General features: G+C 40.8%; 1 protein-coding gene and 4 non-coding genes across 6 annotated transcripts in view; all 5 read left to right on the top strand.

Annotated features, from left to right (window-relative positions):
* The window catches only part of rpl17 (ribosomal protein L17), a 234,897-nt gene extending 216,627 nt beyond the window's left edge, over nucleotides 1-18,270 (top strand). Inside the window, exons 1-7 of one of the 2 annotated variants that reach the window (XM_060935978.1) lie at nucleotides 9,293-9,311; nucleotides 10,833-10,882; nucleotides 10,991-11,031; nucleotides 12,712-12,846; nucleotides 15,175-15,273; nucleotides 17,789-17,980; nucleotides 18,193-18,270. In XM_060935978.1, coding sequence (XP_060791961.1) covers nucleotides 10,843-10,882; nucleotides 10,991-11,031; nucleotides 12,712-12,846; nucleotides 15,175-15,273; nucleotides 17,789-17,980; nucleotides 18,193-18,240 — 555 coding nt within the window. In that variant the 5' untranslated portion in view covers nucleotides 9,293-9,311; nucleotides 10,833-10,842 and the 3' untranslated portion in view covers nucleotides 18,241-18,270. Of the gene's footprint in view, nucleotides 1-9,292; nucleotides 9,312-10,832; nucleotides 10,883-10,990; nucleotides 11,032-12,711; nucleotides 12,847-15,174; nucleotides 15,274-17,788; nucleotides 17,981-18,192 lie in introns of those variants that run through there. The other variant, XM_060935977.1, reaches the window with a different exon arrangement.
* Nucleotides 9,992-10,064, top strand: LOC132895802 (small nucleolar RNA SNORD58). The gene has a single exon (XR_009655837.1). It is a non-coding gene; the product is annotated as a small nucleolar RNA SNORD58 (small nucleolar RNA).
* LOC132895832 (small nucleolar RNA SNORD58) lies at nucleotides 12,566-12,633 on the top strand. Its single transcript, XR_009655865.1, has one exon. It is a non-coding gene; the product is annotated as a small nucleolar RNA SNORD58 (small nucleolar RNA).
* LOC132895833 (small nucleolar RNA SNORD58) lies at nucleotides 15,032-15,100 on the top strand. The gene has a single exon (XR_009655866.1). It is a non-coding gene; the product is annotated as a small nucleolar RNA SNORD58 (small nucleolar RNA).
* Nucleotides 18,021-18,088, top strand: LOC132895803 (small nucleolar RNA SNORD58). The gene has a single exon (XR_009655838.1). It is a non-coding gene; the product is annotated as a small nucleolar RNA SNORD58 (small nucleolar RNA).
* Nucleotides 18,271-20,231: the final 1,961 nt, after the last annotated feature.

Here is a 20,231-nt window from a genome sequence, read left to right as displayed (position 1 = left end):
TGCTCATCAGGCTGGAAAAGGTTACAAAACCATCTCTAAAGAGTTTGGACTCCACCAATCCACACTCAGACAGATTGTGTACAAATGGAGGAAATTCAAGACCACTGTTACCCTCCCCAGGAGTGGTTGACCAACAAAGATCACTCCAAGAGCAAGGCGTGGAATAGTCGGCGAGGTCACAAAAGACCTCAGGGTAACTTCTAAGCAACTGAAGGCCTCTCTCACATTGGCTAATGTTAATGTTCATGAGTCCACCATCAGGAGAACACTGAACAATAATGGTGTGCAGGCAGGGTTGCAAGGAGAAAGCCACTGCTCTCCAAAAAGAACATTGCTGCTCGTCTGTGGTTTGCTAAAGATCATGTGGACAAGCCAGAAGGCTATTGGAAAAATGTTTTGTGGATGGATGAGACCAAAATAGAACTTTTTGGTTTAAATGAGAAGGGTTATGTTTGGAGAAAGGAAAACAGTGCATTCCAGCATAAAAACCTTATCCCATCTGTGAAACATGATGGTGGTAGTATCACCTGTTTTGCTGCATCTGGGCCAGGACAGCTTGCCATCATTGATGGAACAATGAATTCTGAGTTATACCAGCAAATTCTAAAGGAAAATATCAGGACATCTGTCCATGAACTGAATCTCAAAAGAAGGTGAGTCATGCAGCAAGACAACGACCCTAAGCACACAAGTTGTTCTACCAAAGAATGGTTAAAGAAGAATAAAGTTAATGTTTTGGAATGGCCAAGTCAAAGTCCTGACCTTAATCCAATGGAAATGTTGTGGAAGGACCTGAAGCGAGCAGTTCATGTGAGGAAACCCACCATCATCCCAGAGATTAAGCTGTTCTGTACGGAGGAATGGGCTAAAATTCCTCCAAGGCAGTGTGCAAGACTGATCAACAGTTACTGGAAACATTTAGTTGCAGTTATTGCTGCACAAGGGGGTCACAACAGATACTGAAAGCGAAGGTTCACATACTTTTGCCACTCACAGATATGTAATATTGGATAATTTTCCTCAATAAATCAATGACCAAGTAAAAATATTTTTGTCTCATTTGTTTAACTGGGTTCTCTTTATCTACTTTTAGGACTTGTGTGAAAATCTGATGTTTTAGGTCATATTTATGCAGAAATATAGAAAATTCTAAAGGGTTCACAAATTTTCAAGCACCTCTCTCTCTCTCTCTCTCTCTCTCTCTCTCTCTCTCTTATATACACAGTATGGTATAAGTTATGTGACTAGCATAGCTCTGAACATCAGGACGGTCCAAAGCTTCATAGTTCAAGGCTATTTTGACTTGGCCTTGCACTATCAGCATTATATGAAAATTGTTTAAATTGCTTGAGGGCATAAAATTACTGATATGAGTGATCAACCACATGATCCATCATATTAGTCACATTAGGTTGAGATGTTATCTCAGTAGGAGATCATCATCATTGTGAGCAAAGTGAAAGTTAACCACTTTATATTGCATCCAAAATATATAAAGACATTTAGAAAACAGCTAAAATGCTTTAATGTATTCTCCTTCAGGTATGCATTAATCACGTGGCACCCTATAATTAAAACCTACCCTAAAGTATAATGATTCCTCTAACATATAAGCTTATATAATAACTTGAGTGGGTCTGTCTTGAGTGTGTACTTTGTTGCCATCTAGGGGCTGAATCATGTAATTACAAAATATCCCCAGCAAATAATATTCGGAAAAATTGAGAAAGATAAAATGGCCACGTTGACCTAATGAGCTAAATGATTTAAAAAAGCAGCAGTGATGGGAATTTCTGGTCTTGTCTTTTTATGGTTAAAAAAATCTTTCTCTACCATTTAATAAACAAAATAACCTTATTTTGCATTGCAGTTTATAAAATAAACTATCTAGTCTAGGACCTGGCTTAGACATGTATGCACATCATTTAGGAGAGGATAACTCAACTGTTATAGGCTAATTTGACCCCAAGGAACAACCTGGGATGTGTGCCAAAATTGCTATCCAGGGCGAACAGCCTGAAAATTACCAATCCAAGCTGGCCGCCGGTATTACTGTATTATTATTGAGTTGCTCTTCATGTTCCTGACCCTGGTTTATCTGACACATAAACAGTAATAATGTGATGTTAAAAGTTGTATTGTTGGCTGTTAAACATTTAGGCTCTCAAGATATTGCTGCCTACTAAAGTAACAAGTTTTGGTTTGTATTTTTCATTTTAAGTTAACATTTCACTGATCATAATAGTATGATTGAAAATACAATTTCTGTATATTAATCAAATGCTTGGTGTCTTATACCCTCCTAAATTATGTGCATAGGTCTCCCAATTCCATCGGTGTACCCCGCCTTTCGCCCGTAGTCAGCTGGGATAGGCTCCAGCTTGCCTGCGACCCTGTAGAAGGATAAAGCGGCTAGAGATAATGAGATGAGATGAGATGAGATGAGATGAGGTCTCCCAATTCCATCGGATTATTCTGTTTTTCTCATGTTTTCTGTGAAGCTGCAATTTTGGCCATTTTTTTTTTTACCTTGCCCTTGACCATAGCTTGTTCCCTTTTCCTTCAATCATGAAAATGTCACTAATGGATTCCCCATACCCAAAAATCCATAAAATGGGGTATTGTACATACTTCTGTGGTGAGTGGTTCAAAAATTGATATTTTCAATATGGTTACTGGCAGCCATCTTGAATTGGTAATTTTCGGCCTGTTCGCCCCAGATACTGATTTTGGCACACATCCCAAGTTGTTCCTTGGGTTCAAATTAGCCTATAACAGTTGAGTTATCCTCTCGTAAATTATGTGCATACGTATCTAACCCAGGTCCTCTACTAGTCATAATGACTCACATTATCATAGAGTCAAACACAATCACTATTCACATTAATGTATAGCTCAGACGTTGAAAAGAAGTAGGCCTATACATCACAACAGAAGAAGAAGAATTAAGTTTAAGGTGTTTTATTAGTCTTAGTAATGATTTAAACCAAGGGTCTCCACAATAACTAACTAACTAAATAAATAAGCAAACAAACAAAACAAAACATTGGGCAACTGATGTTACACAAATCGTGTGTGTGTGTGTGTGTGTGTGTGTGTGTGTGTCCCAATTACAATCCATTATAAAATCTATTAATAAATACATCATGATCTTCTTTTACTATCTCCTTTTTCTTCACTCGTCCAGTGTGTTCTCAGTTGGGCTCCTTGGCTAAGTAAGTACAGCTGGCTAGCCACTTCTCTGCTGCACTGCTTTTTGGTCATGGACAATTTTGAGTAGCCAGTTAGCCTGGCTGCATATCTTTGAGCTGTGGAGGAAACCCAGGCAGAACATGCAAGCTCCATACAGGAAAGGCTTCTCATCAGCCATGAGGTTTGAACCCGGAATCTTCTTGCTGTGAGGCAACTGTGCCACCGTCTTTTACTATGAAGATTAAAATTCAACCACTGGTTTAACCACTGGTTCCTAGTCCTGGTTCTGATGTACTCCCTGTCCTGAACTTTTTACTATTTCTTCAGCTTTAACAAATCTGATTCAATTATCTAACCCATGCAATAGGCCATTTGAAACCATCAGAGGTTATACATTCCATTACACTACCATCCAGAAACTATTTAAACCTATTAGGAACCACTCGAAATGTCTAAAGTTTTCTGATGATTTTTTTTTTCAGCAGGGAAGCCGAAACCAAAAACCCAAAAGCACAAATGAAAAAAAGGCAAGTTTTTTAGTTAGCTATAATGAGGCTCCTGTATTATGTATTATTCTCTATTAATCGAATGGTATATAAATGAAATACACCCTAAAGGACAATGACACGTCTATGAACTTTATAATAATGCACCTAAAAATACATTATTGTTTTGAGTTTGTCATTTGCTTCCATCTTGTGGCGAAATGAAGAAATTACAGAATTTCTCCAGTAAATCGTGAGCTAACCCAAGAGTTTTCATTAAGATGCACAGTTTTACAGTTAAAAAATTATATGTTTCAATATTTTAAAGTACATATTTAAGGTATATAAAATTTTAAAGTGCATATTTCAAACTCAGGACGTACCTTCAAGCCAAGTAGGAATATGTTGATTTAATGAGATAAAATACTGATTAGAATGCCATATATCAGTCCAAAAATCTCAAATAAGAATGCCATCCATACATTCATCCATTATCTGTAGCTGCTTATCCTGTCCTACAGGGTCACAGGCAAGCTGGAGCCTATCCCAGCTGACTATGGGCGAGAGGCAGGGTACACCCTGGACAAGTCGCCAGGTCATTGCAGGGCTAACACATAGACACAGACAACCATTCACGCTCATACCGTACCTACAGTCAATTTAGAGCCACCAGTTAACCTAACCTGCATGCCTTTGGACTGTGGGGGAAACCGGAGCACCTGGAGGAAACCCATCCAGACACGGGGAGAACATGCAAACTCCACACAGAAACGCCCTCTCCGGCTGCTGGACTCAAACCCAGGACCTTCTTGCTGTGAGGCGACAGTGCTAACCACTACACCACCGTGCCGCCCCCGAATAAGAATGCTTTGTCTGTATTTTGAAGTCATGTTTTCAGTATCAATACCCTCTGCTTGACATGTATCTCATTTCGAAGATCTAAGAAGGGGAGGAAAACTCTACTGTATACTCATCTATCACTGACCCCCTTCTTAACCCAATGCAGTTTGCTTATAGAGGAAATCACTCTGCTGATGATGCAGTCAGCCTGAGCCTATACTATGTCCTCAGTCATCTGGACACTCCAGGCTCCTATGCCAAAGTCATGTTTGTGGACTTCAGTTCTGCCTTTAATACAGTTGTGACAGAATGACTCTACAGCAAACTGCTAACTGAGTGTGGACTCCATCTGCCCAGGGATTGTTGACATCCTAACACACAAGAGACAGTTTGTGTGCCTGGGATTCTACCAGTCAGACGCCATATCCATCAGAACAGGGACTCCATAGGACTGTGTGCTCTCAGCTCTCCTGTACTTCTTATACACCAAGGAATGCACTTTCAGTGACCCTGTTATCAAACTGATAAAATTTTCAGATGAAAAAACTATAATTCGCCTCATTTTCAAGAATGATGAGTTTGTTCATAAAGAAGGAAGTGGCCCTTCTGATTTCATGGTGTATTGAGAATAATCTGGTGCTAAATACACAAAAAATGGTGGTTGATTTTCGCAACAACCCACCTCCTCATTACAGCCCTGGAAATCAACAACCATGCAGTCAGTAAGGAGTCGTTCAAATTCCTCGGGACTAACATCTCCAAAGACCTCAAATGGGAAATAAACAACCATAAAAGCTCTTTCAGAGGCTGCTTTTCCTGTAAAAACTGTGGAAGCACAACCTCTCTCAACCAGTTCAATCTGTTTTACAGATCTACTATTAAAAGCATTTTATCATCATAAAAAACTGTGCAGTTCAGCTCAGCATCAACCTGTTTAAATTCCAGACTGCAGTGAAGTGTGTGCATTGCAAAAAGGCTGACTGGTCAACAGCAGCTGTCGAGCCAGAAGCTGTATGACATCAGGGGCAAGAAGCAAGCTGAGATCATTTCCATGGACCAAACATACCTAGGGAATTATCTGTTTCAGAAACTTCCCTCAGGTAAACAGTACAGCTCTTGAAGAACCAGTTCTCACAACATCTGAACTGTTTTTCCCCAGTAGAGTTGGTGCTTCTCAACAAGCCATCCACAATAATACAGAACTAACCCTGACTTCACCAAACGTTATATTTATTAGAATAATTGATTTGTTGCACATTTTAAATCAATTTTAGTTTTCTTTGTTACATTTCAGTTCCTTAGCAAAGTGCACAATAATAGCTGTGTGCACAATAATATTTTACACTGAAGTTCCCTTGTGGGCGGCACGGTGGTGTAGTGGTTAGCGCTGTCGCCTCACAGCAAGAAGGTCCGGGTTCGAGCCCCGTGGCCAGCGAGGGCCTTTCTGTGTGGAGTTTGCATGTTGTCCGCGTGGGTTTCCTCCGGGTGCTCTGGTTTCCCCCATAGTCCAAAGACATGCAGGTTAGGTTAACTGGTGACTCTAAATTGACCGTGAGTGTGAATGGTTGTCTGTGTCTATGTGTCAGCCCTGTGATGACCTGGCGACTTGTCCATGGTGTACCCCGCCTTTCACCCGTAGTCAGCTGGGATAGGCTCCAGCTTGCCTGCGACCCTGTAGAACAGGATAAAGCGGCTAGAGATAATGAGATGAGATGAAGTTCCCTTGTACATTTTTTATGCTCAGTTTAAATAGCCTAATATATAGCAGGGTCTGAGACCACTGGGGTAAATATTTCTATTGTGCTTCAATTTCTAGTTTAATACAATAATTGTAATTTTCATTCCAAATGATATTATTGACTACAACTGTTAAAAGTAGAATCTTTGGAATATTAACATGATTTTCAGAGTTCCTTAGTGTTTGGTATGCTCCTTTTTTTTTTCTTTATTGACTTAAGTGTGCAGTCATGGCATGGACTCCAGAAGTTTGTGCAAAACCTTATTATCTATTTTAGATCAAATCCATCAGCGTGTCATTTGAACAAATGCTTCATTAGAAGAGATTAGGCATGAGGAGTATCTTGCATTTCATACAAAGCAGTTAACATGGTCAATATCACAAATTTGCTTACATGTAAATAGGGACCTAGAAATAGTGCAGAATCTTGAATATTAAATGTTCAACATAGTGAGCATTTCATTTCTTTGTTTTAAATATTTGGAAATTCTAAAAACTTTTCTTTATTACTAATTTAAGATTAAACAAACAAACAAAAAACCCCAACCCAGATTTTCAGTGTGGTCTCAGACTTTTGGACCCTACTAAATTTCTGATTGAAGTGAATATACAACAACAGCAACAACAACAATAATAATAACAACGTTTAAAATACAGTGGCATGGTGGTTAGCACTCTTGCCTCACAGCAAGAAGGTCCTGGGTTCAAGCCCAGCAGCTGGCGAGAGCCTTTCTGTGTAGAGTTTGCATGTTGTCTGTGTGGGTTTGCTCTGGTTTCCCCTACTGTCCAAAAACATGCAGGTTAATTGGTGGCTCTAAAGTGAGTGTGAATGGTTATTACTAATTTAAGATTAAAAAAACCCAAACCAGATTTTCAATGTGGTCTCAGACTTTTGGAGCTTACTAAATTTCTGATTGAAATAATTATACAACAATAATAAGGCTTAAAATAGGGTGGAACGGTGGTGCAGTGGTTAGCACTGGTGCCTCACAGTAAGAAGGTCATGGGTTTGAGCCCAGCGACTGGTGAGGGCCTTTCTGTGTAGAGTTTGCATGTTCTCCCCATGTCTGTGTGGGTTTCCTCCCGGTGCTCCATTCCCCCCCCCCCCCCCCCCCCCCCAAAGGCATGCAGGTTAGATTACTTGGTGGCTTTAAATTGACTGTAGGTGTGAATGGTTATTACTAATTTAAGATTTAAAAAACCCAACCCAGATTTTCAGTGTGGTCTCAGACTTTTGGACCCTACTAAATTTCTGACTGAAGTAATTATACAACAACAATAATAATAAGGTTTAAAATAGGGCAGAATGGTGGTGTAGTGGTTAGCACTGTTGCCTCACAGTAAGAAGGTCCTGGGTTCGAGCCCAGCGACTGGTGAGGGCCTTTCTGTGTAGAGTTTGCATGTTCTGTGTGGGTTTCCTCCGGGTGCTCCAGTTTCCCCCACAGTCCAAAGACATGGAGGTTAGGTTAACTGGTGACTCTAATATGACCTGGCGACTCTAATATGACCTGGCGACTTGTCCAGGGTGTACCCCGCCTTTCGCCCGTAGTCAGCTGGGATAGGCTCCAGCTTGCCTGTGACCCTGTAGAACAGGATAAGTAGCTACAGATAACACTGGGGAACACAATTTTTGTTGAGTTAGGTCTGACAGCTGTTTTTAACTAATTTTTGGGTGCAGAATCCAAAACTGATCTCAGTTTTTCTCTATCACGTCAAGTTTTTGAACTATAGGATCCCCGTTTTCTTAAAAAATATGAAAAATACTGTACTTAACAGATATGTGCTTGTTTTATAAAAATGTACAAATATTGACATACAATGAAATATGAAAGAAACATACATGACTGCAATGTTTATTTAACACTATTATGTTTTTACAAAGGATATGGCTACTGTAATTATAATTGTGTGCAAGAAGAAGAAGCCTTTATTCATCACATGCACACTTCAAGCACAGTGAAATTCATCCTCTGCATTTAACCCATCCGAAGCAGTGAACACACACGCACACAGAGCAGTGGGCAGCTACACCAGAGCACCCAGGGAGCAGTCAGGGGTCAGGTACCTTGCTCAAGGGCACCTCAGCCCAAGGCCACCCCATGTTAACCTAACTGCATGACTTTGGATTGTGGGGGAAACCAGAGCAAGAACATGCAAACTCCACACAGAAAGGCCCTCACCAGCCACTGGGTTCGAACCCAGAACCTTCTTGCTGTGAGGCAACCATGCTAACCACTACACCACCATGCCACCTGTGCAAGTAGTTAAGGTAAAAATTTATGTTTATAGCTCTTTCTGGAGTGTTCAACTTGAGGACTATGACGTTTGATGCTCCAAGTCAGCCATCATATGTACATCCCATCTACCCTGATAACGTTCTTCCATAACCTTCAAATAGTCTTACTACAGCTAATCAGTGGAATTTTGCTTATCTGGAGGGTAAGGTGTGGAGAAAAAACTTGACGTACTAGAAAAAAAACTGACTGCAATTTTGGAATCAGCATGCCAATTTTAGTTTTAATCAGCATAAAAATCTAACTCAACAGAATTTTTTTTTCTGAAAACCAGAAAACAGAAAACCTCATGTACAAATTTATGTGTAGGTTAACAGTATCAAGAAATTCCATCATAAAGTGTTTGACTGGTATTAAGGAAAGTGATACCCAATATTGTTCTGACATTTGGAAATATTGGAAGAGCCAATTGTATGTATCTTCAATCTGATTTCTTTTTTAATGTGTGTGTGTGTGTGTGTGTGTGTGTATGTGTGCGCGCGTGCGTGTGTATATATGAACATATTATAATGTAAGTGTTTGTTTCTTGTATGTACAATTTTGGAACCTGAGTCTGTAAATAAAGTTTATTATTATATTATTTTTCAAATTGTTCCACAGTGTAATGGATGGATGGATAATAGGTTTTAGCTGTGGCAGTATTTGACCACTAAGTGTCGCTGTGGCGTTTAAAGCACGATCACACGTGCGCCGAAGAAGATTGAACCGATTTGATTTCCCAGCATGCTTTGCACTTCCTCTTCCCTTCTGCGGCCTGAGAACGTAAGTGCCCTAAAAATGGCTGTTATCACAAAGTACAAGATTATCCACTTGGTATCTTTGTCATCCTGAAATATTTTGTTTGAATTTCACACTTGCGTGTTTATATGGCCTGTCTTTGATGATATTTGTGATTATGAACTTGTGTATTTAGTGATTTTTTTTTTTGAGAAATTGTCGCAGTGGGTTCTCCAGTGCTGCCATATTGGCCTCGGCTTACAATTAGTAAAGGTGTACAAACAGATGCTACAAGCTTATAGTTCATTAAAGTCTTTTTCTTTGTTAGTGTTTAATATTCGTTGGATGTTGGTTGAAATCCCTTCCATCATAATAAACTCTGGCTCCTTCAGGAGCTTCATGCTAACTTGTATACGCTTCTGTGTGAATTAGCATTTAGTGTCGCTGTGGCCTGTTCTTAAATACATTTATCGTGATAAGTCTTCAGTCTGTAATCTCTAAACAGTTTGGTTTGTCTTTTAATTCATCTGAACGGCTTGGAGACGAGGTTAGCTGTCATGGCTCATGGATGAAATTGTCTTAAAGTAGCAGTTAAGTTAGAAGAAATGAGTTCGCAGGGATTTGGCCTGATCTTCCATTACTTACTGGAATGAGGATTGTGTCAGGGTTTTATTTTTATTTTCTGTACAATTCTGTGAAACATGGCTGTCTCAAAGTGTTACAGGTTGCAGTGATGACCAACTTAGGACACCTTTGGAAATAACCATGAAAACAACCCAAGCAAACAGTCTGAGCAACCTTTCATTTTCTCTGTAATCAACATGTTCTTAAAGTGCACATCCTGGACCAAATTCATTTTTTTATATGAAAGAATTGTTCCTTTACACACTCATCCAGAAGGGTAATTTTGCACAAGGCCATCTGTCTACAGCAGAAAAAAATAAAATGCGTCTGGAAAAATCCCAAGGGAGTCTGGAGCCAGATTCGTGACGTCACCTGCGGAAGCGCCAGCAGGCTGCGAGAGCTTGCACGGTTTCAGTGCACAGCCTGTGTAGACCAAGTTTAGCAGCTAGCGATTTTGCATTGAAATATGGAATTGTCACCTGAGCATAATGTGGGAAACGATGAATACTAATCCCATCAAGATTGGTGTTGCTATACCCTCCTATGATACATCTGATAACCATTTTTAATAATTACATGATAACAGTGAAGAAACTTGCAGAAAACCACCAGGTTGTTTTCTCATAAACAAACCAGCGCTGACGTAGAATTCAGAGGGAGGCGTCCCGCATGCGACGTCACGAAAATCAATGTTTGCCGAGAAATCCAAATGCCAAGTTTTTTCAGCGGCGGACCAGTTCGCCTCAAATGGCTTGATTTCAACTGAATTTTTCTGGTATTGCGCAAGGTAAAAAAAAAATTGCTCAAAATGTGACCGATATTTGACCAAAGTTTAATATAAAATAGGAGAATTACATTGATCTTGCTCCTGAATTTACCCGTTATATGCACTTCAATCTACTAGACGAATGACTAAAGGATTTCATTTAATTCTGTCCACAGACCTGCAGAAATGGTCCGCTACTCGCTCGACCCCGAGAACCCGACTAAGTGTAAGTGTGCAATGTTTTTTGTTTTGTATTTTTCTGCTTAAGTGTACTGCCTTTTAACCTGATTCTTATAAACAATATACATTTTATTCCCCCCCCCCCCCCCAACAGCTTGCAAGGCACGGGGCTCCAATCTTCGTGTCCACTTCAAGGTAAAACTACTACAGTCTTCTTTATCAAAGTGGCCTTCGTATCAGGAATTGGCTGTGTGTGCAGTGGCTATTATTTCAGTGTTCTCCACTTTTCAAAAATAAAATGGTGGGGGTTTGGGGGCCACCTAGGCCCCCAATGGGGTCCAGGGGCAGAGCCCTGGTAGCAGGTCAGGGGAGCAAAGTCCCCCTGAAGCTGATGGACTTTGGGCTTTTTTGACAGTGAAACTGGCCAATAAATGGATAGGAAATGCTAAATCACTGTTAAAATCGTTTTACAAAAATTTAACACACACTTTTACATATCTTTATTGTCAAAGTGAGACTCATTTGACATTTCAGTTGAGACTGTTGCGCATCCCTGAATTAATTATATTTTTTTTCTGTGTGAAATATAAATGAACTTCCATGCATAAACAAAATACCCAATTACAATAAATGCATAAACTTTTTTGCAATACACATAATTAATGTTAATTGGGTGAAACAACTCCAGTCAATGCACTAGCTGGTGCGTGTGCCTGAGACTGGCACTACAAAGCCACCCCGGCCTCCGTAGTTCGGGTTCTTTGACCCAGGAACCCAGAAGTCCTGCAGGAAGCAACGGGAAAATGCAGCTCTCGCCTACACAATCACAGATACGTAAAATAAAATACCTGAACTTAACTAATGTGTGTGCGCGCGCGCTGTTATTACCTCCGCCAAGGAGGTTATGTTTTCGGTAGTGTTGGTTTGTCTGTTAGCAACATTACGGAAAAAGTAATGAACGGATTGCTCTGAAATTTTTTCCAGAGGTGTGACTGGGCACAAGTTACAGTCCATTAAATTTTGGCGGTGATCCGGATCACCTTCTGGATCCTGGATTTTTTTTAAAGGATTCTTGGCAGAGGTCTGCGCTCTCCGAGTGCTTTTCTAGTATGATTACTGTAACTGTGTACAGTCAGAAGACAATAGATAAGCGTAACTGCTGCACAATAACGCTACAAACACTCGCAGAGTTATTTAGCTGCTGGCTAGCTGCAGCTTGTAGCTTCCAGCGTTACTATGGGCCAATATAGTGTGGTGTAGTGTAACGCAGGGATAGACCTCAATCTGCAGAGCTCTGTCTCACATTGTATGCAGCCGGCCGGATGTTTTTCTACTGCAATCGTGTGGCCACTTCAGGTAGCCCCATATGCATTCGTTTAATGGTTTTCTGCGTGTTAAATAGTTACAAAATTATAATAAAGCGAGTACTTTACGATTTGGTGTATACTTTTTTTTGGGGGGGGGCAAGGGAAGGGCGGCGGGCCAGAATTATAACATGGTGGTGCGCCACTTTAAAAGTGCCCCTGGAGAACACTGTATTTAATAAGCAAAAATCTGTAATGAACTATGTGATGCAGTTGTTTCTTGCTAGAAAAACTGCAAAATCCAGCTTTCATGTTATATTTTTGCACAGTCTGTAAATTACTGTACTTGTGAAACAGCCAAGTAGTTGATGCCTTTAAATTTGAGCCAATAAAGTGAGGGCAGACACTGGCTAGAAGCCCACCAGCTGCTGTGATGACTACTTAGGACACCTTTGGATTAATGATGAAAAGAACTGAACGAATTCTGAGCAGCTGTTTCCATCTGGAATGTAGTTTGTTAGTTTTCTGTTTTGGTTTGACACGTGGTCTGGGTTTTTCTTTTCTTTCCTAGAACACGCGTGAGACTGCTCAGGCCATCAAAGGCATGCACATTCGCAAAGCCACCAAGTACCTGAAGGATGTCGTGGTCCAACATCAGTGTGTTCCCTTCCGCCGTTACAATGGGGGCGTTGGCCGCTGTGCCCAGGTAAACTCAACTGTTTGCTACTTTTTCCTGACCTATAGAGTTATTGTAACCTGTCTACAGTGTATAAACCTCTCAAATGTAAGACTATATAACGTCTAATCTTTATTTTTTAAATGGCAGGAATTAGTATAAAGGACATGCTTGACTCCTGTTAAATCCGATTATGCTGTACAATCAGTATATCAACCTGTTCAGGTGTGGTCAGAGTTAGAAGTAAGCAGTCCTGCTGTAGGACACGCCCTTTCTTTCTATTGAGAAAGCTGATGCGTCATGTATTTTCTCATTTAGCTCTAATAATGGCTACTAATATCCTTGTCCTGATGTTCTTTGAAGTTATGCATTGATTGGTCAAAAATGTATTTAAAAATTACGTCGTAATTTTTCCATCCATTGCCACAGTAAAAACTGTTTATTCAGATACTCTGTTGAATGCGCTTAATTCAGGGTTCTAGCATGGCTCTGGACTCGCGTGCATCCTGAATATTGGAGAGAGACTGGGTATTAAGCTGACTATAGGTGAATGCTGTAGTCAAAACAGTGGAGTTAATCGGATGTTAGCTTTAGGTAGGTGTGAGTTTTATCTAAAAATGTGAACACGCAGTTCATAAAAGTTGCCAAGAACTGCCTAGGAGGCCCTTTAAAAGGGAACTGAAGGCAAATTTTTTTTTTTAAATCAAAATTCTATGTCTCATTTTATAAAACGTAGGAATGCATTTCTGACAGCTGTTTTGTTACTGTTATAGCAAGTTATGAGTGTTTGAAATATGCTATGTAATATCAGTCCGTATGTCAAAGCAATGGCCGTAAACGAGATTCGCTGAGACCTGTGCGAGACTTCGAAGGACGGAAGTAAAACGTACAGTGGAAATCAAAGTGACTCACACCTGCCAACGTTGTCAAAAGACGCGTGTGCGCCCTCTTTCAAATGCTGACGTAATCAAGCTGGAAGTTTTCCCTGTGTCCAAAATTGCTCCATACTCACTATATAGTGTGGACGCCATTTTGTAGTGCTGTCCGAAACCTTAGTGAGGATTATGTGGGAAACACGCTCAGTATAATATGTATTTATCACAAAAATACACGCATGTATTTTATTATTTTGAAAATCCACCAGCTGCCTGATCGGGCACATTTTAATTGTGTGACAGTAATGATGTAAATACCAAGGTGACAGACTAGTCCTTATCCTGTCGTGTGTGTACACACAAACTCATACAGGCAAACAATCCAAAATGACAGGCTAGATCAAAAACGAGAAGACAGGCAAAAGGGTCGGTCGAGGTACATCAAAGGCTAAGCGAGGACAAGAATGAGAAACGGACACAATGATCGTGAAATAGGAAATCAAGGAAACTGGTAGAAAGGCTCTGTAATGCGTACATGCGTATTGTAATACTTCGCAATGCAAATGCATCATTACAGTCCTTAAATAGGCAAACACACAGTTCCTTAATTGAGCTCAGGTGTGCCTTGGTCACAGCGTTCGCGCAGCCCAGGGCACGCCTTCAGGTGCATGCGCCACAGCACACAGGACTGACACTCAGTCACCGATGAAGCTGGCAAATGTCTGAATTAATCTAAATTGGAATGATCTGGCAGTTGTGTAAACAGTTTTCAAAATGGCGTCGCTGACTCGTCACGTTTTGAAGTCTCGCACAGGTCTCGTGAAGATCACGCGGATAAGCGACACCTGCCATGGACCAAACGAACTACGTTCAACATGGCTAAAAACCGAAAAGGCTGATAAGTAATATAATATGCCAATATGAGTCATGATACAAGGTTAATAAAACCAGAAACATAATTGAACACGTTAAGAAATAAAGCAAGTTTAAAAATGACTCCAGTTGCCCTTTAACTGACAGGGCAGACCTGACTGTTTCCTGTAGCTGATCAGCAAACACAGGGTTTCTTGTTTACTTCTGTATACATGGAAGTGAGTCGAGTCAGTCCGATTGCAGCCTTGAGGCTTGTGACAGGAATGTAAAGATGCACTTTAGCTGTCAGCTACGAAGTACTTGCAGGAATTTTTAAATCATGTTTCTTCAAGGAAATTTAGATAAAGTATGTCAGTAGGGTCATGCCACAACACCTACTCCATTTCTATAACGGTGGTGTTTGTAAAATGTCCTCAAAACTTTTTTTTTTTAAATGGGTTGTTTGTCTTGAGTGAAATACAGTTGGGTTGCAATGATGACTACCTTAGGACACCTTTGGAATTCAGCATGAAAACAGCTATAATAATCTGAGCAACCTGCAGTTTTTTGGGGAACAGGTGCGATCTAAAGTCCAGTTGCAGAGCTGTAAATGTGCTTTTTTGCAACTCAGGCCAAGCAGCATAACTGGACTCAGGGACGGTGGCCTAAGAAAAGTGCAGAGTTCCTCCTCCACATGCTGAAGAATGCAGAGAGCAACGCTGAACTGAAGGTACAGTACTTGATTAAACACAGAGCCATGGCATAGTTTTCCTAAACTGGGTTTTAACAACTTCCAAATATTGACTTTTTTTAATGTAGCTGATCACTTCTGTTTATTCTGCATTATGCTTCCATTGCTGGGTCACTAAATGCACATCTACTGTTGCTGTTGTTGAATCAAACCAAGGAGATGCATGTGGCCAGAGTTGCGCAGTGCAGATCACTGATTGGTCAAATCCAGTGATTGTGGAATCAGTGACTGCCAAAGTGCTTTCGATCGGTTAGTATGGATCATTTGCATTAGTTCAAATTGGTGAAGGTTTGTTTACTTCCACACTGTAGCTGAACCAAAAAGCGTACCAAAAAAAGTTGTCGTCAGGGGTACATGTACAGCTGTATGCAGGCCTCAACATTTAACTTTTGACACCTTTTGCTCTGCAGGGTAAATGGCCTCAATTTTGCCCTAAAATTTTGTGGCATTTCGGCAAGTTTTCAAGTACGCAGTTCAAGGCAGTACGGAGATGTTTTCTAAGGGTGTAAGGGTAGTATCTCACTGGGCTGCGACAGCCTGCGACTAGTTGGAGACACAACAATTGCGATTAAAATATGCACATTTTCACTTGGAGTCGCGCATTTTCACTTGGAGTGTCACAATTGATATTCACATTTTATTGCAGTCGTTGTCTCCAACTAGTCGCAGGTTGTCACAGCCCAGTGAGAGACACTCACACTTCCTGTCTCACAGAAACTGACTTGAGAAGGGTTCGTGACGGCTTTGCGACGGCTTTGCGGCTATTTTGAGAGAAATTTTGTTGCACGAATGTTTTGAACATGTTCAAAATTTCAGCGACGAAGGAGCGACACTTTGCAACTCGTGCGAGGAAATTGAGAAGCCCCACGAATGTTTCAAGACACTTTTGAAACAGTACGTCGTTGAATGTACTAGCTTTTTTTTTTTTTTACACATACATGTGGACGTCCTAAAGTCAATCCGGGAAAACGTAGAGGGCACCAGCGACCACTCGTAGTGATGAAAAGCACAAGTGCACCTGAAGCCAGCCAATCAGAATCGCCGTTACAAATCGGGGAAGAAAAAAAAAACAATGGTGATCACAGGGGAGGCGAAGATGCTGGTTAATACATCTTGTTTTTTTTGTAATGTATTCGCTTGAAAATAATTTGTGCTTAAAGAAGCTGACCATAGGTGTGCCCGAACGGGCCTAAGTTGCTAAAATATTTCTGCCCGAGTGTCTTGGTCGGGCATTCGGGCAGTGCCTCGTGTTGAAGCTTGTGTATGTGTAAACCTTATTGGTCAGACTGAGATGGAAAACGTTAGACAGACCAGGGCTCCATTCAGATTAGTTCTACGTTGCATTTCTAAGTGTCCTCAGATTGTCTCTTAAAGCTTTTTGGCAGATGATTTATTCAATAACATTCTCATTGTTGATATTTAACTTACTTATGAAGCACATAAAACCTATTGACTATTAGGTACTCTATGAAGTGAGTGTGTAAATTTGCATCAGTCAACTAGATAGAGATCATCCTGACAGGCGCTAGCTGGTAATCAGCTTAAACTGTGCAGATTTTATGAGCTAATTTTGTCCATGTGTTCTAACGGTTTCCATCCACATGTTTGTGTCCCCTGGCCCTCCCCCCTGGTGTGTGTGTGCGCTCGCTAACTTCTCCCCAGTATTACATGAAGGTACACATGAGGGAGAACCATCAGTTTGAAGATTGTGATCAGTTTATACCCTGTTAGAGGATGTGAAATTTGCAGTTTCTATGCTGTGAACAAAAAATTGTCATGGAGGAACTAACACAATCTTTTGGAAATATCATTTTAATTCTACCATTGAGTCAATACCCAGATTAACTTTTTAATTTTATTATTTTTTTTAAATTGTCGACATGAAGAAACTGGCACAGTACCTGAAACTGATGTTGCTTCTAACATTAAGCAATGCTGCTGCTACATGTCAACCATTAAAGAACAATTTTAAAAATATTCTCTCTTATTAAACCCACATCGCAATCGGCCAGAGTTTATATCGGCATATCAGACTTGAGCAAAAACCGTAATTATGATCTACATAAAATGCAACAATTCTTTTGTACCTGGCTTTGTACATGCAGAATAGAATGCAAGGTTTTTTATTTTTTGGTTGTATCTTAGCATTTATGCCGTGTTAAAGTATTTGCACTCTTCACTTCATGTGGATCACCATGAAAAACCACACTTGCTGTCTTGTTTGTAGTTCACAATCAAAGAGAAATCAAGTGTGCAAACATTGAAGAGGATTGCTGTTTTTCTCTGAGTTCTTTTTAAGAAGTATTTTGCATCACTTTCTTACAACCATGAGAAGCCGCCCCCCCAAAATAGGACAGTGACTCTACCAAAATACTTGGTGCTTTGGCTGCGGTTTAAGAACTGCACCAGGCTGTACTGCACTGTACAATGGCAAAATGTAACATGGGTTTTTAAGATGAAGACTTAAAGCTGACTCTGTGGTCTCCTTCCCCAGGGTTTGGATGTGGACTCTCTGGTGATTGAGCATATCCAGGTGAACAAGGCCCCTAAGATGCGCAGGCGTACCTACCGTGCCCACGGACGCATCAACCCCTACATGAGCTCCCCCTGCCACATTGAGATGATCCTCACTGAGAAGGAGCAGATTGTCCCCAAACCAGAAGAGGAGGTCGCTCAAAAGAAAAAGGTAACTTTTCATATATTTATTTCCTCTTTTATGTGATGGGCTGCAATGATGACGACTTAGGACACCTTTTGGATTAATACTGAAAAGAATTGCATTGTCCTGAGCAGCCTGCTATCATAGCTGTACGCTCCTGCTAACTTGCCTTTAGCATAAAGGTGCTACTGGTGCTCACTTTTTGGTAACGATGAATTAATTCCTCTTTTACATCGTAGGTTTCCCAGAAGAAGCTGAAGAAGCAGAAACTCATGGCTCGGGAGTAAATGTAAATAAATTCCAACATTTGAACTACAGTGGTCTGATGTGTGTTTATTGTTGAATTTTGATCACGTGTTTTCATATTTACAGGGTGCTTGCGCAAGTCTTGAAAGTCTTAAAGTATGGAGTTTTGAAATGCTGTTTTCCAGACCTTGAAAAGTCTTGGATTTTTGTGTGAAAGTCTTAATAAAGTATGGGAAAAAAATCTGACACAGATGCTCAAAGACACAATATTGTGAAATAAGAAACAGGAAGGGTGTAAAAACTGATTTCGCTAACCGGTCATGTACCCAGACGGCAAATTGGGTCTTGCTGACGTTGGGGCAACAGGCACCGCCCGACATATGGTACATCGGTGAGATGTATTATGGAGATCGGTAGCTAATTGGCAAGATATCGGGAAGATGTTGGCATTAGAATGGTGGCCGAACATGAGCCAACGTACACCCGACATAACTGTGACCTATGCAGTGCGATCCCACTAGAGCGGGGAAAGCATTTGGACGCCTCGCTCTCCCATTTACTTAACACTGAAACAGCTGACTTTCATGGCATCGCTGGAAACACCGCAGCATGTTTGAAAATCAGCCCTTCCAAAGTTAACCCTCCTGATGGCTTCGTTTTCTGTATACACCCCTTGTCCTCCGAGTCAAAATTGACCTGTCCTCACTAAAGATCTGAAATAAACCAATTTAAAGTGCCAAATCTATTTTGCAGGAAGAAACAACTTGTCATTCATCAGAAACTGTGTGAATATCAGAGTTTTCCCTTTTTACAGTGCAGAAACGCTGCATTCATTCAGTGGACAGCACTCGTTTTACAACACAGTTGTAATATGTTTTCTTTACTAAAGCAGATTTTTATTTTTATTTCTTAAGGTACTGCAAAGGTGGTAATCAATTTTTTTTTCAATCAAGATATAGTACTTAGAAGCCGAAGAAAGTATCACAAATGCGCAGAAAGTACTTTTGAATGCAATTTACTGAAGGCACTTCCAATGATAGTCAAATGTGAACAATCTTTTGCAACAAGCCAATCTGAGAGGGCAATCATGACCAACACAGGAGACCCCTTTTCCATCAAAGCAGTTCAGGGCTGGTTCGGGGCCAGTACTTAGTTTGGAATCGGGTTTTCTGTTTCCACTGACAAAGAACTGGCTCTGGGGCCAGAAAAACCGGTTCCAGACTAGCACCAACTCTCTGCTGGGCCAGAGGAAAGAACCGCTTACGTCAGTGGGGGGGCGGAGTTGTTAAGACCAACAACAATAACGACCGCGAAAGATTACCATTTTTAAGCGCCGAGAAGCAGCAGCTGTACAAACGCGATGTCATCTATTGTTGTTGCTGCTGCTTCTTCCACATTCTTTTTGCTTCGATATTCGCGCCAAGGTTTAAGCAAACATAGTGACGTAATGACGTGGCTTCTCTTAGCACCGCGAGCTATGGAAAAGCAAACTGGTTCTCAGCTGGCTCGCAAGTTGAACGAGTTGTGAACCAGCACTGGCCCTGAACCAGCCCTGGAACTGATTTGGTGGAAAAGGGGTACAAGCGAATAACAGACCACTCTCTAAACACGTCCCCTATGAAAAAAACACAATCTCAATATCTTGCAGGGACAAGTCAATCAGTGAGCACATGTAGGGCAGTAAGCAACTGTGTGTGCATGGACTTTCCAGATATATTTCTCACATTGGCAGCGCACAGTCTGAAAATCAGCTCTAAGGCCTGTTCAGTGCTGTAACGTGCACTCATGGCTTCATCACAGAGAGAACTGAGGGTACTGTTATCTGCAGAGACTCTGAATGTAGAAGTATTGGTCAACAATGCCTTGATGGTTGTGTCTGAAATCGTCTGAACTTTGATCTTTGAAAGTTGTGTATGGGGTTGCAGAAAGGTGGTGGTGCACCTGCACAAAGTTTTAGTTCTGTCTAAGGTCAATCAGCAGTGAGTGTGTGTGTGTCTGTCTGTGTGTTTTTTGTTGTCTGTAACTGACTCTG

The sequence above is a fragment of the Neoarius graeffei genome, chromosome 12 (assembly GCF_027579695.1).
Source record: "Neoarius graeffei isolate fNeoGra1 chromosome 12, fNeoGra1.pri, whole genome shotgun sequence".
Classification (NCBI taxonomy): Eukaryota; Metazoa; Chordata; class Actinopteri; order Siluriformes; family Ariidae; genus Neoarius; species Neoarius graeffei.
The sequence above is the reverse complement of the archived record's forward strand: the minus strand, read 5'-3'. Positions and strand labels throughout refer to the sequence as shown.